This window comes from Sander vitreus, chromosome 3 (assembly GCF_031162955.1).
Source record: "Sander vitreus isolate 19-12246 chromosome 3, sanVit1, whole genome shotgun sequence".
Taxonomy (NCBI): domain Eukaryota; kingdom Metazoa; phylum Chordata; class Actinopteri; order Perciformes; family Percidae; genus Sander; species Sander vitreus.
In genome coordinates, this window is record NC_135857.1 from 5,345,802 (window position 1) to 5,372,301 (window position 26,500).

The 26,500-nt window shown below is 42.0% G+C and overlaps 1 protein-coding gene across 1 annotated transcript in view; it reads right to left on the reverse strand.

Moving 5' to 3' along the window:
• Nucleotides 1–365: 365 nt before the first annotated feature.
• fat3a (FAT atypical cadherin 3a) overlaps nt 366–26,500 on the reverse strand; it is a 143,398-nt gene continuing 117,263 nt past the window's right edge. Inside the window, exons 19-30 of the mRNA XM_078243259.1 lie at nt 24,567–24,764; nt 21,936–22,737; nt 21,438–21,572; nt 21,050–21,204; nt 20,186–20,422; nt 18,770–19,016; nt 14,897–15,050; nt 10,303–10,985; nt 7,421–7,534; nt 6,184–6,243; nt 4,698–4,733; nt 366–1,575 (exon numbers count right to left, since the gene is read on the reverse strand). Of these exons, the coding sequence (XP_078099385.1) occupies nt 947–1,575; nt 4,698–4,733; nt 6,184–6,243; nt 7,421–7,534; nt 10,303–10,985; nt 14,897–15,050; nt 18,770–19,016; nt 20,186–20,422; nt 21,050–21,204; nt 21,438–21,572; nt 21,936–22,737; nt 24,567–24,764 (3,450 nt within the window). The 3' untranslated portion in view covers nt 366–946. The remainder of the gene's footprint in view (nt 1,576–4,697; nt 4,734–6,183; nt 6,244–7,420; nt 7,535–10,302; nt 10,986–14,896; nt 15,051–18,769; nt 19,017–20,185; nt 20,423–21,049; nt 21,205–21,437; nt 21,573–21,935; nt 22,738–24,566; nt 24,765–26,500) is intronic.

The window sequence follows — 26,500 nt, forward strand, 5'->3', positions numbered from 1 at the left end:
AAGTTAATGTTCATATTAAACCTTAAGTCCTGATCACCTTAAACAGTTTGGGGGTAATATTAGAGTTAAATATTTATCCCAGGATTAAAGACTAAATATAAGTATTGTGTCATATTTGCAGATCAATTTTAATAGATCTTAAAATATCCTTCCTTAAAATGCATTAGCAACTATAGCAGTTTTTGCAAAGTAAAGCTGGTAGGTCAATGACACATTGAACATTCTGGGCTATGGGAAATGATGGCTGAAATGTTGTTCCTTGATTTGTTTGGGAAAAAAGCAAGCACATTCCACATCAAACAAATAAATGGCTTTTGTAAATGTGGCCAGAACATTGTTTCATACTTATTCACCAGTAAGGTCATACTATTTTACAAAGTCTGTACAAGCTTGGAGCACTACAAAGTTACAAATCCAAGGAGGAAAAAATGAACATGGGGATTTGTGTAATTTATTTTAGAAAGAAGTGGTCCAATGGACTTCTGTGAAGGAGCAGGGAACCAAACAACCCTTTCACTTACATGATTGTCTCTTTCCTTTTTTTTTTTTTCTACCGCATCTGTAAATCTCTTTTGGATTATTCTTTCTCACTCACATTCTCTACCCCATTCTTTTCACATTACAAATGACTCCCTATTGGAACAGGAGGGACACTTCAGATTGTTGTATACAGCGGGGTCAGGACTGACAACACACTGAGTTTGTTGTTCATGGTAAAACTCAACAGTCCCATATCTGGATAGAGTTTCATGATAGGATAGTACTTAAACAGGTGAAATTTGTTTAAGGTCATTGTTAAAGTCTGTGGTTATAGCAGTACCTGGCATTGCTGACGAAGCATTTATTTGTCATTTAACATCAACTTGCATGTCTTTCCATTTGTTCCAATGTTATGCTCCTTCTGGTCCATTATACATCCCATAGCATCCCTGTGCTGGTCAATCAATCACACCTCAGTCTGTTGCTGCGAGTCAGTGATGATGGTCACCCCTCGACGAAGCTCATCCATACTGTCAAAGTCGCTGCCATGTTCAGAGTCATCCAGCCCACAGGGGGCCGACATGTCTGAGGCAGATGATGCACCAACAGACAGTCGCATATTTAGCGACACAGAGTCATCAGTGTCCCCATTTCCTGGGGTTACCCCACTGATTGAAGTGCTGAAGTCCCCATGGGGTGCCTCCCCGAGGGGCAGCTGGTGGGGAGGCAGGTATTGGCTGGGGTGGAAGTGTGGCCTGGCATGCTGACGCCCGGTGCTGCCAGAGCTCAGGGTGCTCTCCGTGGAGACTGGTGGGTTGGTAGGCAGTGGTGTGTAGGTCTCAGGATAGTCCTCGGATGTGGGCAGCAGAGGTGGCAGCTGGTCTTGACTCAAAAACTCTTCATGGGGAGGGGGGTAGTCGCTGTCAATGTCATAGCCCCCCAGGTAGTAGTCTGACTCCAGTTCACGGGTGCTTCCTCCATGGCGGGGGGCTGAGCCTGCTACGTCGCTGCTAGGACCTGCCTCATAGACTGGCACCTCTTCAATGTCTGACAACCTGGTGCTGGGCATCCAGTCTGATGTGTCCCAGTGATATGCTGGACAGTAGATGGGGAGATGGTTAAAAACAATCTGGACTGTGAAACAAGATAACAACAAACAGCAGACATGCCTTAGTATGCACCAGGCATGTTAGACTCAGCAACTTCAACAATACACAGAGGTGTTGAAGGTCATGTACATGCCAAGGCACAACCTGTACAGAAAACATGTTAGGTCTTTAAGGTAGGTATGTGACATGCACAACAGGAGCCTTTGAGGGTCGGGGTCACAGGTGTCACAGCATGCTGAGCTTCATGAAGACTTGCAGCACTCAAGCCACGTTAACAGGCTCAAAAAACACAGCAACATTGGATTCTGGATGTTAGGGGGATACATCAAATATCTGGTACATTTTCCTATTGGTCAATGTAGCAAAGTGATTAATAAAATATATATTATCAGTGTGTTGTTGGCTCCAATGCACCCTGTTACCACTTAAGTCCTCCATGCAAACACTTAAACATTCTGCATAAATACAAAGATTAAGCCTATAATGAATCAGCCTAGTACTGGTGTCACATTTCAGCAACCACAGCAAGACTATCCTCGGCAGAATACTTCTTCCTTCTAATGTCAAAATATGTCTACAATTTCCTGAGAAGTGATCTATTGTGGTCTTGCAGATAATGACTGTTCACTCTCAGAAAAAAAACTGCTAAATATAAAGTGATGATTATCTGACTTTGCAAGTTGATATTGTCTGGATTGACGAAAGTTCATTTCCAGGATAATGGAAATATGTGGACGATATTCATTAATTCAAACTTTATACTGGAGAGATCATTGAGGGGTGACACGCTAAAATGAAAAACTTTAAAGAAATTTGGATCGTGCAACAAGTCAGGCCTGCTTGGTTCTTTCGGGGAATGATTGTAAAGATTCACAAATAATATGTTTACAGCATTTCCTCTCTAACTGGGACATTTTGTGACCGATTAGTGGGATTGCTGTGGATGAAGTACACACGGAGATACACTGGTAAGAGTTAATGAGGTTTAACCATGTATCCAGTTAATTTAAATAGCTCACGTTACTGTATTGTCTGAACAGTTAACTTCATTTAATATTGTATGTGGCATTTTGTTTTGTGGGGTGCAAACGTTCCATTAAAACAAGTTTCATCCCGAGACTTTTTTGCAGAGCCACCGTCGCTAGAAATGAAAACAACCCAGAGCATTTTTTTGCTCCTATCCTGGAATGTATGTGTGGAGGGGCCAGACCTTACTTTGCAGCGCTGTGGAGATAGGTCTGGCAATGTGAGACTAAAGTTGATGAAGACTGACCCAATGCAGCTAAAGAAGTGACAGACATTGGGAAGCATTGATTGTATCCTCCAAATTTAAGCAAAACCAGGCTGCATTTCTTGACCACATTTAGCAGAGCCTTTGGAATGAAAGAGACCTTTTAGGTCTACCATTTAGGTATGCTAAGGTGTTAGCATTGAGCAGTGGAGCCAACAATCAACTGACATGGCATGAATGAAGATTCTCATCACAAAGGTTTGTCTGACCAAAAGGACAATCTACCAAAAACTCTGCAGAAATAATGCAACTGAAGGAAAAGATCATTTAAGAGCAAATGGTAAGTGAACCAATGACAAATCAAACAAAAAGACATTCATGCATCAAAGCAGAACCCAAACCATGGGAAGGTTATGAAGGCTGTGAAAACTTCATCACGCACCAACTGTTACAGTACCATCACTGGGCTGGAGATAAAAATCCAAACAAAGTGGTGGGATGCGGTGAGGTGATAGTGGCAGGCAAAAAGTTATTGGGGAGAGGGGTACTGCTAATTCAGCACAGCACAACGAGTGGCAAACAAGCTTTGGGAGGGGTCAGAAATCACATCAAATCACACGTACGCACACAAACGTCCGACTTGGAAAGGGGAGGCGCAGAAGAGTTTACCAATGACAAAGTACGTCAATATGAAGTGCAGCTGGGTATACACAGATGTAGGAAGATACAGGGAGTAGACAAAACAATTTCAGTCAGGATGAACTAGCTAAGAAACGAAAAGTGTCAATTTGAGATTTGATTTTCACGCGGGGTCAATGGCTGACTAATGGCTGGCAAATGAACCCTCATTACCATCTGGTTGTAAATAGTGTTTTGATGCTAATTGTGGTGGTGGGGCAAGCTGGAGGTTAGCTGTTGGCTTCTGGTTCAGGGGCTCGGAGTAGCACACTGTAGGTGCAGCTCATTTGATATTAAAGGTGCTATATACAACATTCAAGCTTCTCTGTTATGCATTAGAGGGGCGGTAGCTTTAGGCCTCTGTGGAGTTTTCTTGTAAACCATCTAAATGCATTGTATGTATCTTTGAGGTCTAGCAAAGTATGTCCTTCCTCATAAAACATTTGCAAAAGTTTACAAAGATTTTTTTGAAATATTAAAACCTGCATTGTTTACATCCACGTTGCCTGCTACAGGTGTTCTTCTCTGCCTTTTGCTGGTGCAACTATATTTCTCACAGTACCACTCACAAAAATCTGGTCAAGCCTGCAATTGGCTCACAAAAATAGTGCTGGTTGGTGAACTAATGTTGCTAACTAGCTAGCCAGAAAATGCCAGCACTGCCAAGACCGTTTGCGGTATCACTTTACAATAAGGCTACCTTATAAAGGCTTTAAGAATGGCTTAAATTAGTTTATTAATTAGGTTGTGAACCCTTTATAAATCATTAATAAGGTGTTATAACTCATCAGATTAAAAAGGGCAACAGTCACCTGTTGCTTGCCAAATAGAGAGCCCACATGTATCTGTACTGCTAAGCTTCAGATTGGTTACTTAGCTTGGTATTAAAACCAAAAAATAATAATAAAGACTACAGTTCAAAGTAATCCAGAAAAACTAAATGAGCTCCAGAGAGGCTCAATCATCTGAGCTGAAATTGTAGGAGCAATGGCCAAGCATAGCGTTGCTCCCAATGGCAATGTACACTTTGGTCCTGCACTACTGAAGCTATTTTCATTGGCTGATTGTTACTTTGTCTACTCACTGAAGATAGATAGCTAGCTAGCTAGATAGATAGATAGATAGATAGATAGATAGATAGATAGATAGATGAATGGGTAGGAGTGGGTTGGGGTAAAAGAAGGGGCTCTGGTAGTCACCTCTGTTGTAGGTTTGACCATGGTCCATAACTGACACTGTCAGACAAAAGAACAACATTTAACATTGGATCATGAGTTTGTCTGCTGCTCTAAATGTAATCTTACAAGATAGAAGATGATTTAGGTCAGAGGTGCTGGGGCAATTAATGTGTCTCTAAAGTATTTTTGTAATGTTACTAATGAAAAGTTCTTGATATATAACTTGGGTTTTCTAAAACATTAAATCCTGATCATCAGGCTCCTGATTTTGTTATAGTTCACAGGTATCTGTTGATGAGTTATAACTCAGAAGTAAAAGTGTTAACAACTACCACTCAACAACTACAACTCTCACGGTCTCATGGAAGCTATAGTTGTAGAGTAAGTGTGTGGGTGTGTGGAACTCCAGTTCTTTCTATTATTCTCCTCTGGATTCTGTCATTTTCTCTCTTGTCTGTATGTTTATGAAGTCAATTCATAAAAGAAGTTTTACTTTCCAGTACAATGGTAGATGACGAATTAACAAACATAATTGACATGTTAAAGCTTTTCACAAAGAAAGAGTCCGGGGGGACTTCCTTTGACACACTGACCTCCTCTCTCTTTCAATCTGTGTGCATTCATTTCCCAGAAATGCTTGTTACTAACTTAGCTCTGGGGAGCTTATTCCCTGCAATGCCCCGCTACGCCCTGAACTGCTACAACTATTATTTCTAGTCATAGTTCCACTATCTTTATTGTTACTATAACTGCCACTGTTCATCATTCCAACTGCTATAATTATTATGAATCATATTTCTCTATAGCTGTATATCTATATCAGTGCCTGTGTCCAAACAGGCAGCAACAGCTGCCCACAAAGAGCCTGGGTCTGTCTGAGGTTTCTGCCTAAAGGAAGTGTTTCCTCACCACTGTTGCACCAAATGCTTGCTCGTGGGAAATTGTTGGGTCTTTGTAATTTATAGAGTGTTGTCTAGACCTACTCTATGTGTAGTGTCTTGAGATAACTCTTGTTATGATTGATACTATAAATAAAATTGAATTGAATTGAAAGAACAATAAAAGAAACCGCCTGTGTCTTGGGTGGCAAATTAAGAGCCATGAAGAGCCAACAGTCTACAGGTTTTCAGTCCAAGCAAAGACTGAGGGAGTGGAGGAAAAGGGAGGAAGTCATCAGTGAAATCACCTACTGAGGTGATCAGTTGGAATCAAAACCTGAGGATTGTTGTCTCTCTATGGAACAGTATACTGAGAGCTAACCTGGGAGTGGCTTGGACTGACTAACGGCTGACTGTGAGAATGTGTGAGAAAGGAGAAAATAACATGTGTAAACATATTGGAAGCTAATCTATGTACAGATCCCAGGAGAGTTTCCTGAAAGATACAGCACGTAACGCACAGTGAGTGGAGTTAGCTTGGCTATGTAATCGAAGACAGCTCCTGGGATGAGCAGACTGAGAGAGGAGAACAGAGATAGGAGAGACATATGGGGGATGAGACATGGTACCTTCACTTTCGATTGTGTCGACTGCATCATTGACCAGTCGAATGACCGTCACTATGGAGGCTTGTGGAGGGAAAAAAGGAGGAGACAAGTTTTGAAATCAACCAAAGTCATCCAAAGTGAGACAAGCTTGAGGAGTGGGGGGGCGGGGGGGCACTCCTGGCTCAAGACCCTCAAGACCTCTGGCTTATTTCTGTTTGGAAATTCCATGTTTCATAAATATAGAGATACTTTAAGTTAAAAAAAAAAAATCAGCAAAGGAAACACTGCCAAACAAAGAAAATGAACATTACAAATGCAAAGTCAAAACAATATGAAAGCAAAATAAAATATATCACTACACTTTACTGCTTTTTTAAGACACCAGTCAGACTTTAACAAACACAGGAATGAAAATGGCAAGAGTATTAGTATGGCTGAGGCAAAACTGAGTATATATATATATATATATATATATATATATATATATATATATATATATATATATATATATATATGTGAATTCAGATGTAATGAATTGATGATTAGGGGCAAAAAATGCTGACATTTTCATTCTGAAAATGAAAACAATTGATCTCATGGATTGCAAATAAAAACTAGTGAGAACAGGATGATGCAATAAAACACTAAACCAAAAACACACTCCAGCGCAAAGGCCACGCCCACCAACAGCACGCTGCGAAGCAGTCACAACCCCTTTGCTTCTTCAACAATGCTTACAGGTGGAGAAATTATTATCATGCACAGTTGAGAGGAAACATTTATAGTGAGTTATTCTGCAGCAATAATAGCAAATTAAAACATGCACACATACGGGACTAAACAACTGAAACCTGACAATATCTTATGCTTTGACAACTTATTGTTGATTTCGCTAATCTCCGAGCCCTGAACAATAAAAACAATCCTTATGATTTTTAAAATAGTTTACTTCATAATTGACTGTGTAGGAGAGAGTCAAGTGTATGAACCATATATCACCACATATCTTGTCTGCTAAGGGAAGATTTGTCCTGATGATGGTACTAGAGGAAATATTTTTATCACAGGGTTTAACTAATGCAGAATGTTAGAAGAAAATAATGCAGGAATTTAAATCAGAATCCAAATACTTCATTGTTTTCTCACTAATGTTTTGTAGTGGATATTGATAAGTAACACCCTGTATAACAAGATAAACAAGCAAACAAAGCATTTATGAAGAAGTGAAAGGCTAAGGAACTGGGCTATTCTGTCTTACCATTATCATCACAGGAGTCCGACTGGAAGGAGCTCAGTGATTGGACCTCTGAGTTACTGCCTCTGTTGCTTCCTGAGAAACACGTCACTTCTTCGGCCATGTCAACCATCTTACCTGTAGGGACAGTTTACTTTAATACACAATGACATTTAAACTTTTATGTTATGAAAAACTGTATTTATGCATGCTCGGTATTTTTGCCTTTAATGGATAGGACAGCTAGATAAGAAAGGGGAGCGAGAGGGGGGGAAGATGCAAGAAACTGTCACAGGTAAGATTTGAACCCTGAACCTTCTGCGTCAAGGAATAAACCCTCTAGATACACCTGCTCTACCAACTGAGCTAACCCTACGACACGCTTGGTATTCTATACTAGTCCTGGGAGGGTTGTATCTTATCTTATCTTATCTCAGTCCATATTGGATTCTGACCTGTAGAGCATCAAATGCTTTTCCAATGGTGAATCTTTAGAAATATAAGGTATGCTAATAGGTTTACTTACACCATATTGAAGCGTGAATATGAAATTATCTGAAGACTATCAAAGTAAAAAATCAGTGTCATTTTGTGTGCATCACCACATGGACCTCTGCAGTCCGACTGAAGCTTAGATGCAACAGGTGAATCAGGGCGGGACAGCTGGTCACAGTACTCTTATTATTTTTACCCTTGTTTATGTTTATGCTACGATGAATGCTGTCTTCACAAATAAGCTCCTTAACTCTGATTCTCAACTAGGCGCGTCTGGGCTGCGTTCCCGCAGGGCCACAGTTTTGTTAAGTCCTCTGTCACCCCTATTTTCCACCGGGTGCGGGTGTGTCTGAGCTGCGTTCCGAAAGCGCTGCGACCCCCACGAGCAATCGTGGCTAGAGATGTTCCGATACCGATATCGGTATCGGCTCTGATACTGCCTAAAACGCTGGTATCGGGAAGTACTGGAGTTTATGCACCGATCCGATACCACGTAATAAAGCCCTAAAGAAAAAATACGTTAAAGTAGTTTATTTATGTTCTTTTTCCGTTATAACTCAATGTCAAACTGCATAATAAAAGAACGTTCTGTGGCATTCATGTTTCACAAAGAGTTTAACCTGAGCCAGACCGACAACAAAGATAGAAATAATATCACATCCATACAGGGATAGTAGTATACAGTTCTTAAAACATAATAAAATATATGACACACTGGTATCGGATCGGTACTCGGTATCGGCCGATATGCAAGTTCAGGTATCGGAATCGGTATCGGGAAGCAAAAAATGGTATCGGACCATCTCTAATCGTGGCCATTCAAGTCAATGCTTGATATTCCACCAGTCACGTCGCGTCCCAGAAGCGTGTGTGAAGCTTCTCTCCACTCCACACACTTAAGATATGCCCCCATGCGCGTGGCAAAGGACAAAACAAAACCGTGACGCAATAGTGGAAAATCCGGGTCACGGGCCATACCACACCGGGAGCATCTCAGAAGCTGAGCGTCTTGCCTGCCTGACTCGCATATTTTATTGTCTCTACATGTTTATTAAGCTAGAATCTACCTTCCACTCTAAGCACTCCTGCAATTAAACTCCATGCCTTCTCTTTTCTGCCGTTGTCCTGATAAAAAAAGATCTTTGATGTCTTATTATGTTTTTACACCTCCAAGATGAATCTCTGGTGTTGTAGAGGAGACATATACGATATTGTATTTTGGTAAATTGACTGGATACTTCCTGCACGACTGTCGTGAGGCGAGTGGTAGAATGTCAAGCATTAACTGAATGGTCGCAATTGCTCATGGGGGTCTTGGAAAATAGGGGTTCCCAGACTGTCCTGCGATGTGTGTTCCTGCTATTGAACAGGAGAGCTAAGATAAGGACTACATTTAGAGAGGACAGACAAGTTTGACTTGACAGTTTGAGGAAGCCTGTCAATCTATCATCATATCACCAACTGAAAAGCAATATACCTGCAACATTACGAGCAGATGAGCAATGTTGTTTTTTCATATATTAATAGTAATCCTTTTATATGTAAATGCATCAAACCTATCAAATCTTAGGTAGAAAAACTAATTTGTGCACAGGAACACGTAGTAATAAATAATAATTTGCATGCATGAATTAATGTTAAACATTGTTTACCAGTAACAAAATAATCTAAGATCCAAAGGTGTCATCTCATGTTCAGCGATGATTAACTTCATAGTTTTTAAAGGATTAGATGAGGTAGCTCATGAGAATAAGGACTCCTAAGTTTAGCATGTTCCAGCTCTTATTTTAATGTGCCAGATACAGTACATATTTAATCAACTTTGCATATCTTCAGCATTGCATATCATTATTTTTTTAATATCTATTCTGAGCATCTTTGGCAGACGAACTCTTTTGGGGAATAGTTTAGAGTTTAGAAACGTATAACTATTTGCAAAACTGCATTATATCCAAGCAGCTCCTTTAGATGACACTGTCCATGGCTTGACAACTGCATCAGGCTACACAGTGATATCCTGGCACCTAATGAACAAAGCTGGTGGCCAGCTTTGCTGACAATGTCAAGAGTCCAAAGACATATCACATGAATGTGGTAACAGTTTATGTCAATCAATATAACATTTAAAGTAATGCATTTGTAGCCATCCAAAACAGAGGTGCTGGACTGCTGCTAACACTCCTGCCGAGAGGCCACAACCAACTGTACCTTGGGTTCCTACTGCTACAGGAGGGGGCACCAGTTTGTAATCACAAATCACCGTTCTCTGGATGGTGGAATACATGTGTTTGCAGGAGGACATTGGCACAAAATGCATGTACGGGACTTTAGGGTACTCACATGAACACACTCCATCATTAAGCCTAACATATTCTAAGTGTTTATTCTGACTTTAGCACACACACACTCACCTTCATCACTGTCCCATGGGCTCTTGCGTATGGAGTCACAGTCTGAGCGACAGGGCGACACCGGCGGCAGGTTGGGGGCCACGCTGCACACCACCACCCCCCTCCTGGTGGTTCCTGACAGGATCCTTGGTGACTCGGGGTGAAAGGTGCTCATCTCTGTATGCTCCACAGCACACCCATCCACCATCTTCCCCAGCGTAGAGCGCGGGTCTCCTTGGAAACAGGGTGTGTATGTCATGGGCCTGACAGGGACCTGTGGAGGTCCCAGCAGCCCCGGCTCTGAGTACAGGTTGAGAGGGTCTCCTGGTGTGCAGTGGAGGCTCTTGAACTGAAGCCCGTTGGCCTTGTTGAGCAGCGCTGCAGTTGCTGGGTCCTGGACCAGTGATAGGTTGTTCCGTGAGTAGTTCTTCTGGAAAACCTTCTTGCGGAAAGCGATGAAGAGGATGATGAGAGTGATGATGACAAAAAGCACCACAGCAATTCCGATCAGCTCCTCTTTACCGACCACAGTGTGACCGGCCTGCATGTCGGGGACCACCACGGGCCGCAGGCCGCAGCGCTGGCCCACAAAGCCCGCTGTGCAATTACAGTAGAAGGAACCGTACGTGTTGACGCAGACGCCGCCGTTCTCACACTCCCCCTCTGGATTGCTGCGGTCACATTCGTTCACATCTTCCTCACAGCTGCAGGATGGAGGGATGGAGGAAAGACGACAAGAGACTGGAGTGAGATGATAGTGTATGAATAACTCTTTACTGCTCAATGACCTGCTCCCAGATGGATTGCTTTCCCAAAGCCAGACAGCCAGAGAGTAAGATCAAATGCACTGCGGATAAACTGCAGAATAAGTAGTCCCTGAGTGGGCTCACAACACAATCTCTTTGTCTTAATATGATAATGCTGCTGTTAGGAGTGCCATTTAGCTTTTAACACATTCAAAGAGAGTTAAAGTAAAAGGTGGAGGCTAGAGAGAAAACAATTATAATTAAAGCTGCAAGCAGCGTTGGACGGGCCATCGCGCCTCTGCGCGCGTCGGGGTTACTGGCGGACACTGTTCCTTGCGACCGTGCATTTACGCGGCACTCAGACACCGCAAATCGTCACCAATGAAAAGGGAACTCCCTGCTGAGTTCAATGATACCTCACACAAGACTGTACGTCATATAGTTCATTAGCTGTAAAAGGGGACGTGGCTAAAGCATAGGGGGTGGGCCAAACCATGACCAATGAAAACAGAACTCTCTGCTGAGTTCAATGACACCTCACACAAGACGCTACCTTAAACGGTTCAAATGTTATGTAAGGGGGCGTGGCCTGAGTACATGGGCATGGTTAAAGTATACGGGGTGGCTCAGTATCACATGTAGACCACACATTATAAGATAATGTAAATCGGATGGTGTTTGTCATATAAGGATGATTTCCTGTTGCCAGCGGGGGGTGCTATGACCAAAAGTCAATATTGGCCTGTATATGTCCTCAGGCCTGGACTCTTGTTGATTGTGTGAAATTTCAAGCAGATATGACAATGCACACTGTAGTTAAAGCCACTTTCTCGTTCATCGCTAAACACTCAAAATGGCCGCCACACCCACACCATTTGACGAAAAGTTTTTCTTTTAATAACTTTTCATCTTTAAGGTGTTAAATTTGAAGTCCATCAGATGAAATCTCTATCAGGAGTTCATTAAAGTATAGCACCTTGACTTTTAGGCCTACTTCTTGTTGCCACTAGGGGGCACTGTCAATTTTGTCTGGTAAATGTCCTCAGAGTTAGAGTCTTATGAATCATGTAAAGTTTCGAGCCAATTGGACAATGTACACTCGAGTTACACCCACTTCCTGTTTCGATGGCGAAACGCACAAAATGGCTGCCCTGCCACGGCCATGCCCTATGACGAAAAGTTTTTCTTTTAATAACTTTTCATCTTTAACGTCTTAAGATGGTACAGACCAAATTTGAAGTTGATCAGATGAAATCTCTAGGAGGAGTTTGTTACCTAAGTACGACGTGGAAATGGCCAAAATCGTACTAATTTCGAACTTTCAATTCAAAATGGCGGACTTCCTGTTGGGTTTAGGGTATGGCTCCAATGAACTTTTTTGTACGTCTTAACATATTATATATGTGTACCAAGTTTCGTGAGTCTACGTTAAACGCACTGCAGGGGCTCAATTTTTTTAACTTTGTAGGGGGCGCTAGAATATGTTAAGCCCCTCAAAAAGGCAATTAATTTACTGGGAAAATAGTAATTCCTTCAGTTCCAATAGCGCCCTCACCGCTGTCGGCGCTCGAGCCCTAATTAATTATAAGGGACTGTTCGTTATTTATTTAAGGGGACACCGGAGGAGTTTTGAGACCTTTAGGCTAAGAAGACTTGACCCTCCCATCACCAGTAATAATTTTTCTATGGACTCGTCACTAGGCTTCCTCAGTCGTATATTTAGCACATAGGTAAAGCTGGTGCTGCCGAAGCTGAACATTATATTCCAAAACATATGTTTATTTTTAAAGCAGATTTTAAATTACATTGTAACAATTTAACAATTCGCCCTTATGAAATCTAATCGCGGCACTGCTGTCTTGGAACGCAATAGACAGACGGTGCCCGACACTTAAATTCAACTAAAATGTAACAGTGACCAATCACTGTTTGACCTACAGTCTCTTTAGATGCCTCTCCAAACGCAGAAACGAAGCGCAGTCACACCATAAAACGTTAAGACACGTTGATCCGTATTTTACCGTAATCCAATGACACAGGAAAAAGAAGTAATCCACAGTGATCAGTAGATCCACAAAAAGGGTCACGGTGTATCCAGCACATTCACCAGCCAGCTCCAAACAGGTGAACGAGGTCTCTCCACTTCGCGGTTTAAACAAAGTGGAATAAACATATAAAAGTCCAAATCTACACAAAACCCGTTTACAAAAGCCATTAGTAAGCTGACATCAAATTATATTATATTATATTATTATATACATGGCATTTAGGAAACCTTTATTGCAAGGTTGGCACGGCAAGATGTCCAGACTAGTGCAACAGTAATTTTCGTTTTTTGCATCCTGCTGCTCCCATCGTCAGCCAGGACGACGCTTTTTACTAAAGCAGTATATGAAATCTGATGTATTACCTACTACCATTTAGTTGTTTTGTGTTATTTAAGATATTTATAAAATATCTGGTCATGCCAGAAGTAATTATTCCACTAATTTTTTAAACAATGCAATTACGCGTTTCAGCCACCAGGGGGGCAGTGCTCCCCCTGCCCCCCAGCAAACTCATGGGTCAGATCCATCTGGTAGCGAAGGAGGGCCGAGACTAAGAGCTACATGAAAAATATGCACTAAACAAGCCACTTTGAAATTTTTGTGTTTTCAAGAATACAAATGCTGGGTGACCCTCAACAAAGAATAAAAAGACATGACCCTCCCCTATTTCCCTCCGGTGGTCCATTCACTAAATACCGAATGGTCCCTAATGTTTACTTCTTGATTTTTGGAAAGGACACTTGCTCATCAATCATCAGTTTTTTAAAAGTTCTAAAAGATTCCAACTCTGTTGAAGTTGGGGGAAATATGTACAACATTAAGCATGAGAAATCTAGACTGTTTGCAATGAGCTTCATTATAAACTCTGGAACAAAATAATACATAATATGCAGTGTGCCTTCAGGCCCCATATATCATGTCTTAACTGTGTTAATCTGTGTCAAAACGTACTGTAGTTACTGTAGTTTATAGTGTGCTCATGCAAAGTACGTCAATAAAAATAAAGTTATGTTGAAACAAATATAGCGGGGAACCGTCAGGGCCCTTTTAGAGGGCTTAAGATATTCTAACAAACCAGACCTATCAGAATGTTGCTGGTGGTGTGTCAGCACATGAGATGTAGTTGGTCTTAATAAAACATGTAATAAAAGTATAAAAATTGCATTTCCTTGTGAAACACCCAGCTCTTTAGGCAAAGTAAATAATTCAAGGCCAATTCCGATTTGTTAGATTGGACTATATGTGCTAGTCTTGCGCACATGCACGCACACACGTATGCATGCAAGCATGCACACACACACACACACACACACACACACACACACACACACACACACACACACACACACACACTTCTTAGTATAAACTTCACACACATTGGCTGCAGTCGAATACCGTTAGTCAAAAAAATAACATCCTATGTCCTTTCCTACCCACTTTTCTTTAACCCAAATGGTAAACATCATGAGGTCAAGGAAAGATGTGAAGGAGAATTTAAAAGGAATTAGGAAAAGACAACAGCTGTGAGAGGAAAATCTGATTGCCCTTACACTCGGCTACGTATTTATGCCACAGTATATGTTTATTGACGTGGGTCTAACACTACTGGACTGCAGCCATTGATGTTTTCTTTCTTTCTTTCATTTCTTATAAATGTGATCTTTCACCTCTGTTGTATTGGGGTGGAGGCAGATGTCTCCAAACCTGGACAAATAACCAAAGTGTCTGGATACTGACAGAGGTGTGTAACAAAACAGAATGTGTGTGACTGGAGCCCTGAAGGACTTTGAGTTCAGTTTGTGTGTTTGGACTGGAACTCACGTCAGGCCCTTGAAGCCTCTCCTGCAGCTGCAAAGGAAGGCGTTGCCGATGGGCTTACATGTGCCAGCGTTCTGACACGGGTTGGGAAAACACGCCGTTATCTCCATCTCACAGCGTCCTCCGGTGTACTGGGGGTTACAGCTGCATGAGAACCCTGCAGACACACACACACAGGAGGGGACAGACACTTCATCAAGAACTCAGAGCAGTCAGTGGCACACACACACACACACTCACTCACACACACACACACACACACACACACACACACACACACACACACACACACACACACACACACACACATCCGGGTTAGGTGCCTTGAAGTCAATGGTCGCAGCGCTGCCTTGAAGTCAATTAGGCAATGGTTATGGTTAGGGTAGGGTTAAGGTTAGGGTTAGGTGCCTTGGAGGCAGCGGTCGCAGCGCTGCCTGGAAGGAGCCATTGGGGGCAAAAAACACCATTGAGCGTGTTAAATTTCTATTGACGTTTATATGTTCTAAGATGTTCAGTTACATTAGCATTAAATTCCACTAGCCACATGCTAACGCTCACAACAGTTATTATATGTGTACTTATGTAATACAATTATTATTGGAGTGCTCACAATGGCTGTGTAATGTGGACCTGTTTGAGTTACTGTCTCTCAGATTACAACAGCAAGGTTGCTGTTTTGTTTAACATGGAGCTGATGTGGATGTTATTTGGTTATAAAAGGCTAGCTAATTAAGTTGAAGATATACTACTAGTATGTCCTAGCTTTACTATTCCCTGGTCCCTTTTACAAATTATATATTTATTTAAAGGTAGGCAATGCTTATATATATATATATATAATTGGCTTATTTTAATCTAAAATGGGAAATTAATGTGTTTACAGTTAACCAATATTATCTGTATCTATCAGATTGAATCGTATTTCATCAAATCGCACTGAATCGTTCAAGATTAAAATGTATCGTCCCTGAAGTGTATCGTAGCCCATGTATCTAGATACGTATCGGATCGTCTTATAAAGGTGAGAGGCACACCCCTAACACACACACACACACACACACACACACACACACACACAGGCTCACAAGGTTATGGCTCTGACACACTGCGTCACTGAGGACGCATTTGAAGACACATTCAGCTGCCAGGTGAAAACACACATACTTAGAGATGCCCACTTGTGATTCAGGGTTTCTGCACGTTTCACCAAGTCAAATATATATATATATATATATATATATATATATATATATATATATATATATATATATATATATATATATTTTAAAGATTATTCTTTGGCCTTTTCCGCAGGTGAGAAAGGGGAGAGAGAGGGGGAAGACATGCAGGAAATTGTCCCAGGTTGGAATCAAACCCTGGACCTCTGCGTCAAGGCATAAACCTCTAAATATATGTGCGCCTGCTCTACCCACTGATTTGACCACCAAGTCAAATTTAAGACTTTTTAAGACCTTTGTGAGACCATTATGAATGAAATTTAAGACTTACATCACAACATTAAAGGTAGGAGTAGTGAAGTAGAGTAGTATGGAAAAAGAAAAAGAACAAAGCAGCTGTTGGGGCTAAAAATAGAAAAAGAAAGAGGGAAAAGGAGATGACATGTTAAGGGATGTGACAGCAGTTAAATAAGTGGATGGTGAGAGGCAACAGGTAGGATTTAAAGTGTGATGTCTGTGCTTGGAGGCTCGCAAATATTCATGTTAACAGACTAGCTAGAGTTTGCTAACACTGGGAATGTAGCAGCCAAATGGGGTTTACAGCTAGCTTAGAATATGCAAAACCGAGGTTGCTGAGCTGAAAACTGGTAAATATAAGGTAGCATGTACAATAAATGACAAGAATCTGGAAAACATAACTAATGCAATAACTCTGGTTTAACATGGAATCATGCATAGATTTGCTACCAAACTTGGAGGCTTGCAAATATGCATGTTAACAGACTGGCTCGTGTTTGCTAACTTAATGCAAACCAATGTTGCTGATAGCTACATTTAGATTTTGGTTAAACCATGGTACTAATCCCATGCATGACATATCTCAATTTTATTAAGGTCAAATAACAACTGGTAAATATAAGGTAGCATGCACAATAAATGACAAGAAGAAAAATAAATATGAAAAAATATATATTTAAAATACAAAATGTGAATGTAATTTCAACAGCAGCACAACCTTACTGCATAATAGTTGTCTTATCTGATGCCATCACTAGGCTGATTTAAGAATTGAATTTAGGCTGCTATATTTAATAGTGAGTTCATTTCATGCAGGTGTGAGGATGGTGGATCACCAAAATTGTTGCTGCATACCCCTCTGACACTGGGTAGTTGCGCCCCTGGGTCCGGTAGATACATATCGGCACCAGGTTTCAGTACCCAACCCAGAGCACCTCCGCTCTGTTGGCTCTGATCCAAAAGCAACACGTAGGACGCTGAAGGGAGTTGAGGAGCTGCTGTGTGGGTCTCACCTAGGCAGTGTGGAGATACTGCCAGGACTGGAGCCGCCTGATACTCGGCAGAACTGGCTGATGGTTGCGTGTCGATTGGCTTGTGCCTATACCGCCAGTAGACTGTATAATTATACATTATACGTATTTGTATCTCTTTGCTTGCCTTTGGTATGTTAAATAGTAGAACGTGATCACACATTCCATCATACAAAACTCCACATTTCGGAACATTAACCAGGCATAGATATGGCATAACGTTATTTATTATTCCCCATAAGGCCATTTTAATGAGTAACGTAAACGGTTTGTGGCATAATGTCTGTGGGAATAAGCCACTATGGTAGCGAGGCTAACAATAGCCATGTTAAATCATGTTAGCTCTTGTACTTTGGGAACATCTGAAAGCATATATTAAATTACTTAACAGTTTTTCACTGACCGTGAAAACATGGTGTTAAACGGTGTGCTGGTGGAACACAACCAGCACAGGTCGGTGTAGTGAGTGGCCAGTGCCGCCAGTGGATTGGTTTATGCCGCTGTCAAAGTGGCATATGCCATCAGCCACCGGCAAATGCCGCTGTAATGAGCGGCATGTGCCGCCAGGGGATCACTATGTACCACAGTGGCTGACCATCAGCCACTTTTCGATCTCGGCGCTACTGCTAAAATAAAAAACACCACGTAATAAAAAAACAACATTCTTAAGCGCTGCAAGAGCATTTCAATGAGCATTAGAGGTAGCATTACATCCGCCGTATGACATTTAAGACCTGTTTAACATTAATTTAAGCCCTAGACACAATATTTCAGCAAATTTAAGACTTTTTAAGGCCATACATTTTAATTTCGAAATTTAAGACTTTTTAAGACCCAGCAGAAACCCTGTGATTGGATCACTCAGGACAGATGTTACAACCAGGTTGAAATGAGGCTCAAATACAGCCAAGAAAAGGCTGGGGAACTAGCTTGTTTGATTGTGAACAGCATAGATCAGGGACACAGTGCTGTGTGATGACAGAAGTGGGATACTCTGCTCATTACAGTGTACGTGAGGAGCATGTGGTGTGTTCACTGTGTGCTCACACTGTATCTGCTACATACACTTTTTAATTACATATTTTTTTTATTTTAACTAGGGATGCACTAATACCACTTTTTTTAAGACCAAGTACAGGTCTAAGTACTTACATACAAGCAGTGTTTTCAAAGTACCATGCATTTTTTTTCTATTCAGCGCTCAGTGTTTGTCAGTATTTAAAAGTAGGCTTTAAAAAATAAATAGTAATTCATACTTTCAAACAATTGAATTAAATTGTTAAAGTAAAATTCCTGAAATATTTTCAATCTAATAACCAAGCCCTGTTGGAGGCATTCAGTATGAAGTGGCTGTGCTCCCTGGGACTCACCACCAGAGGGCAGGCTGCTGCAGCTGGCCCCGTTGCGGCAGGGCTGCTGCAGGCAGGCGTCAGGGTGGAGGATGCAGCCCAGCTTCAGCTCCGTCAGGCCCACAACCTCTGCGTAGCGTGAGCGTTTGTTCTGCAGCGGCAGCTCGTTATTGTTCAGCATGATCGAGTCCAGGCAGCCCTGGAAACCCTCCAGCACCCGCGGGTCCTTCTGGGGGTCCAGGAGGTTGCGAGAGTTGGGGTGCTGCACCTGGGGAGGGAAGGATCCAAAGTGAACACATGAATTACACAGATACCCTGTCACACACACACACACACACAAACACACACACACACACACACACACACACACACACACACACACACACACACACACACACACACACATTAGATTCCTTTGAACTGAATTTGTTTAGTTTCCATCAACATGTTCTGTTACTAAATGTGTGGCAGTGACGTAGGTAGAACCAGTAGTTATACCAAGAGTAAGTATTCGCTCATGTCAGGCTACATCTACAGCCTGGCATTGCCAAAATAATTCGCAAAAACATATTAGTCATTTTAGATTTCCAGATGAAATTGCCTCTGGACACAATTGAATAGACCAACAACCAATCAGAGCAATGTAACCTGTGACGTAGTGCTGAGTGACACATGTGAGTTGGGGCGGTGCTTGGTCCGTTTTCAAGCCAGAAAAAATGTGGGTCTAGTCAGACGGCACCGCAGGAACAGAGAAGTCATTGATATGTAATCAGGAGTTTGACAGTTTGATCAGTCATCGCCTTAAACGCCTATATTAGGTTATGATATATATATATATATATTAGTTTATGATTGTTTCGCCCAGGGCCTGCTTGGCTAAAAAGCAGACCTATCTTCCAGAGGAAATCAAACATCAGCTAGCAGATTTGCATGGCTCCAGGCTACTGTATTTGCCTCCTATCACTTTGGATAATTATGAAGCACAATGTGTAATATGCTTGGTATTAAATGTGCAAAACAAAACCCTAGTAAAAGATATACAGCTGTAAATGTTCTACATTTTTAGTTTGAAGATAGAAATGTGTATTGAACAAGGTGTAAATCTGTAGTTACATTAAAAGTAGTAACCAGGGCTGTGATGGTTTTCGTATTCCTATTGAACCAAACCATGTTTTCTATTTCATATAATAAGAGATGCTTTTCAGTTTTATATGTTGTGAGCTGTTGCCTTTGGGAAAGTGTTTGTTCAGTGTACATACAGTGTAATGCAGAGGTGGTTAAAGTGTTCCTTATTTATAGAAACAAAAAAAAAGTTTACCAAAGTTGCCAGTTTTTATATTTTTATATTTGACTAGCATTCTAGCGTCTACCAGATAGCAAGTTTGACACCGCACTGTGGACATAGGTCTGGCACTGTGAGGCTTCTCATGGACTGACCAGTGCTCCAAAGTAGATGCTTCTGTCCGGAGGGAGGGGTTGGAGGAATGGTGGTCCACGGCGACGCTCAACGTAGCTGTCATCCAGTGCCAGGCTGCTGAAGTTGTGATTCAGCTCCAGTGCCACCGTGTGCCAGCTGCCATCATTGATACGACGGCCAGAGATGCCCAACATGTCGGGACTATCACCGCCGCCAAGGCCACAGGCTAGCTGGAACCACAGCTTCCCCTCCTCCAACTGGCCACACACACACACACACACACACACACACACACACACCAGGACAGAAAGGAAACACACTTATTTTACTACCATACTACCATGAAGAACATCAACTGACAGCAAGTCAGATCAAAAATGTAATATTGATCTGAAAATCAGCACTAACAAATGAACAGAGTGAATGGATTAATAAAAAAAACTGTGCACACAGATAACTTTAATGTTGGACAGCATAAACAGGCATTTCAATCAAGGAAAATCATCTCGTTTGTATGTCTCCAGACTCAATTAGCATATATGGCTGTGCATAACAAACACACACATTAGATGCTTCTACAGCTTACCAAAATGTTAACTGCAGAATTCATTTTATAATTAATTTAATTTTATACTTTTTATTGATCCCCAGTGGGGAAATTGCAATTTGTTTTAAACAGAAACAATGTAACGTTCATGAAGTGTTTGAATGTTTCACTCTATACTATTTCAGGATTTCTCTACATTTTTAAAAGCTAAATCTCTCATGACCCCAGCACTTAAGGACTTGTCTAGTCTGAAATATCTGCCAGCACCTGTGTGTGTGTGTGTGTGTGTGTGTGTGTGTGTGTGTGTGTGTGTGTGTGTGTGTGTGTGTGTGTGTACCTTGAGCATGGTGCAGGGCTCAGCGTGTGTGTACATAATGATCCCTCTGCTTTGCAGTGTTCGGATTCGGAGGCTGAGTTTTAGTTCCGTCTGCAGCCGCTCAGACACTCTGTACTTGATGTAGCTGTTACCTGAGAAACTCAGAGACGAATGGCCTGTAGCCACACACACACACACACACACACACACACACACACACACACACACACACACACACAGAGGCATGGATGAATTAATCATATTCCAGAGTAATGCACATGTACAGTATGTATACCGTATGTATATGTTTTTCTTTCTTTTTGTTAAGTTGTTGCATGTTTTATTTTCACACATCAAAAATATTCACAGAGACTTGAGATTTGTGTGTGTCTTTTTCTCGCTCACACACCTGCACACTCTCCCAGTTTGCCTGGTGGACACTGGCATGCGTAGCGCCCTCTGCTGGCCTCAACTGCAACACACTGCATGTCTGCGGGACACGGCTGGTCCTCACACTGTTCTGACAGGACCGCACAGCTGGCATCTGGACACACACACACACACACACACACACACACACACACACACACCAGAGGAAATATTAAGTGAATGGATTAATAAACTGTGCACACAGATTAAAACTATGAAGCATTTCTTCCACCTAGAGTATTTCTATCAGGCCAGATTTGATAAGGCCGAAAAAAAAAAAAAACAGAATTAATAAATTAACAGTAATATTTAATCTTTAGTCTTTTCAAAAAACTATCGTGCTTATCTAGACGTATGAAGCGAGCCACACAACATACTGCTGAGGCTCTGTTCTTTTGGAACAAAATACAGAAGCTCCACTTTTCACTTAGGCACTCTCTTCTGGAACACACCAAATGAACACGGTGCATTTACTGACCAGTGCATGTGCAGCGCGAGGTCCGGTGGAAGCGTGGAGAAACGAAGCTGAGCCGTGGCGTGCTGTATGTAGCCAGGCTGTGGGAGTCCAGGCTGATGCTTTGCTCGCACTGCGCACCTCGACACTCCAGCCCCGAGCAGTTCTTATCCAGGATCGCTGACACACGGACGACCTCCTCCAGCTGCCGCCGGGACGCACTCAGTTTCTGGGTGAGGTAGGCCGCCTTGTAGTACCCGCCCCCTGCTGTTTCCACGGCAACGAGCATGTCCAGTTGTTGCGTTCCACCGACTGGCTGCAGACTGAGCAGGTGCAGCGTGTCCTGCTGCTGCGATGCGGCCGCCTGCTGCAGAACCTTCAACACACTTTTCAGGTGCAACGCCACAAAGTCTTGTGGTGCCACGCTCTCAAAGCGCACCGTCACCGCCTCACGCAGCATCTCTAGGGTCGCCTGCTCCACATGCACACTCACGGGCACAGGCACGGCGAAGCGGCCATCACTTACGCTGGCGTTGAGGGAGTACCTGCCTGCGTCCAACCCGCCCAGGGCGATGATCTTGCCGTCCCGAGGACTGATCTTAAAGAGACTGCGCTGAGCTGGAGGGGCATGGCCAAAGGTCAGCGCATCATAGGGGTCTGCGTCGGTGGCATGCAGCTGGCCAATCACACCACCAGGAAACTCGTCCTCCATAGTGACGATATGAACTTCCAGTGGCAACGCCACTGGCCGGTGAAGGCTCTCCTCAATCACCCTGACGGTCAGCACGGAGGAGGAGGACAGCCGAGGCTTCCCCGAGTCCGTCACCTGAGACAGCACATCATGAGAAAAGACAGAGAATAGACATGTCAAAGAACAGGAGAAGAGGACAGTGGAAATGACTTGGTAACATCTCTATTTGGTGACATATTTACTTTTTTCACATAAAAATCCATCCATCCATCCATCTATCCTATACTATTCATGGTGACTGGAACTGATCCCAGCGGACACTGTGCGAGACACAGAGACAGACAACCATTCACACTCACATTCACACCTACGGCAATTTAGACTCAACAATGACCCTAAGCCGCATGTGTTTGGACCCGGAGAACACGGGAAGTTCATTAGATTACAGCACTCATCTGCAGAGGCGGGTTAACCAGTTACATTTACTCCGCTAAATGCACTCTAGTCTGGCATTGCCAGACCTCCACAGCGCTGTGGGTATGACCATAGACAGTATATACAATGGACCAACAGATCCCGTTGCTCTGAAGGATATTTTTCCACTTTTCCGGTGATGACTGAGCGTTACTCAAACTGAGCTTGATGACGTAGCTGTGACGTGAGCAACCTCTTCGGAAAGTAAGGAGATAACATAGGCACAGGCTAATTATTGCTAACTAAAATGCTAGTTAACATTAGTAATTAAACTTAAACAGCTAATGTGAGTCGAAATTACTGTACGGTAATTTCTCTACTGTGCGACAGTAAGTTGTGTGGTTACGACACAATTGTTAGCCTATATTTACAAAAACGCCTGCTACGGAGCCATAACGTGAGGTACAAGGTAATGGAGCCTTTTATACATTGTCGTGTTCTTTAAACGCTTCAGATGTAAAGTTATTCGCTGTCAAAGTGACGTCAAAATGAATGGCAGTCAATGGAATGCTAACGGCGGGTGATGGCTTGTTAGCATCAAAATGGCGCCATAGGAGCTACGGGTTGTTGACAGACGCTTACCCCCTTGGGTAGGACCATAGACTGGCTAGCTAGCAACCATTTCCTTGGTTACATCCGTGCTCCGACCACCGCCCTTGCTGGCAGACTTTGCCAGGCATGATACCTCAAAAATAGGGAGGATTTCGAAACCAAAGCGGGGGTCTGGGTGTCTTTCTCTATAAAAATGTGAGTTTCAGATACTTTGTTTTCTGCTTTCAGGTGACTTTTAAAGAATTAGTAACAAAATAATAAGTAGGACTACAACCGCATGTTTATGTTAAATACTTTTAATATGGTTTAGTGTTTGGTTCATGCCTCAGGAGAAGGGAGGGAGGCCAGGCGTGATATAACCCCAGTGTGCGTCTGTTTACACTTTTTTTTATATTACAATACACCTGAGAACATGATTGCCACAAATAGCCTGCTGATAAAAGCATATCATTTAAATTAGGAAGTAAAATATTTAAGATAAATTATGTAATAACTGATAGACAGATGTCCTTTAAACATATATTGTAATAGTGTGTGAGAGGGCATTACTTAAAATACATATTTTTAAATGCTTCAAAAACAGAGATCTAACTTTGTGTGAATATTTACCAGCAGAATCAAGGTGTTTTACAAGTTATTCAGTATATCAGTGTTTGTGGTCATATTGTCAGTCTCAAACAACTTTTAAATTTTGAATAGGCGCCTAACCAAAGCACAATGTTTATTACAGATTTATGACTAGAAAACTCCCACCATGCTCATGTGCGAGTCTATGTGGTACATACTGTTGAGCTGCTATCTCCCCCTAAACATCCCCCGCAATAACGAAACAAAAACGAAAATGGGTCTACGGATTCAACAACACTGTTTTTGAAACTGATGTGATGGAGGGGAAGAGTGACTACAGTGGCTCTACATGTGAACGTTAAATACTCTACCTGTATCACAATAACATATTGAGTTGCCAGGTCCCTCCTAAACACTTGATTGGCCACCAGTGTTCCATCTTTCTCCAGCACAAACTCTCCGCCTTCGTTTCCTGTCAGGATGCGGAAGTCAAAGGGCTGGCCGTTGTGGGACGAGTCCTGATCGATGACGGACAACTGAAGGATGCTGGTGCCGATTGGCTTGTTTTCCTGGGGAGGGAACATACCTTTAGAAAGACCAACATGTTTGGGGATACATTATGCCTGGTCACAATATTTTTTGTTTGTTTCGGCATGACGTATTCAAAGAGAACTGAATAGTCATTTAATGTTTTGTACCTTAGAAATACAAAGCCAGAAATGATGCACCTGCTCGTATAATTGAGTCATTGGCATTGACTAACCCTGCCACTTCCTGTGGCGATATATCATTTTAGTCAGTCCCTCCACAAAATCCTGATGGCAAGATGGCAAGTTGTTTGACTTAAAAGAATCCCTGCATTTTCAAAGTCCTTGCCATTTCCATTTGCAATTTCCTTGCACTTTGCACCCTCCACTGCAGCTCAGCACATACTGTGAACACTGTCCAAGGAAGCAACTTTGGATGATATCCACTTGATTTGTCTAACTCACTTTGATTGAAGCCTCATATTAGCTTCAAATAAACTTTGGAATACAGAGACAGATTAGGCCGGACCAGGACCAAGCAGCAGAGACATGACATGGGACCTATCGCCATGTGGGCCAATAATATGTGTGCATTAGGTCACAACGGCTTTATTATCATTACAATGACTTTCTAAACTCCTAAAATCATTAATATAGACCTATCATTTAATTTATTGTATTTGTCTTTTATTTTGCTATTGCCTTGGTATGTTAATGCAGTATGCAAAGTATTAAAGTTTAATATTATAATCATTAAAGTTTATTATTATTGTTATTAGTCAAGTCCAGTGCCTATAGTTGGGTGACGCTAGAGGTGACGCTGAGACACAGGGTGACTCCACTCATGGTGGTGAGGAGGAATCAGAATCAGAAACCACTATAAGTACACTTATGTGGAATTTGCCATGGTGAAAGGTGCATACATAAACAAACATATTAAACATGATTATAACATAAGGAGGAGTAAGGAGCATAGAGCAGGAAGCAGCAAAGATACAGTGACAGGTTAGTGCAGTGTGCAGTGCACTGTGCAGGGCTGGATAGGCAACTGTTTTATGAATAGAAATAAAAACATATGGAAAGAGTTGTATGATTATGTTTAAAATGCTATAAAATAGAAATTAAGAGAAGATCCACTAATTAGAAATCTTTGTTACTTTCAATGGTTAGTTATTGGTAACTGTAGAAGTTAGTGATGTCATTTTCCTGCAGATCTACTGTAGCTCTGCAGTCAGCAATCTGAGGAGCACGGTGTGCAAAACACCCTGAGTCTTTAGCAACAGAAGCAAGAGAATCTCTCTTTGCACCACAAAGGCTGGATTAGTTTTTATTGTTTTACATCTCTATTAAATTATGTAGTATTATAATAATAATTCCAGTGGCGCTGGCAGGATTCTATTTCAGAGTACGCACAAGAACCACCCGCCGTTTACTGCGCTAGCAATCAGCTGTTCTTATAATATGTAATGTGTATGAGAGTGTGCTCTCATACATTTTGTAAGAGAGAGAGAGAGAGAGAGAGAGAGAGAGGTGGATGCGCTCAGAGCAGACAGCTGTCGGCGAGCCTGTACGGAGATATGGATAAAATGATTTATCTGTGTGCCATGTAAACATCATATCCCGAATATAATCAAAAATGGGATAAGCCTCATACCTGCAATATTCATGTCCATGTTAACAGACATGATTGAAACAACATGCTAGCTCTGTCCGTGGGTTCAGCCATACTCAGCGTCCAGCAACCAGTTTATCTACTAATCGAGTCATAAATATTCTGA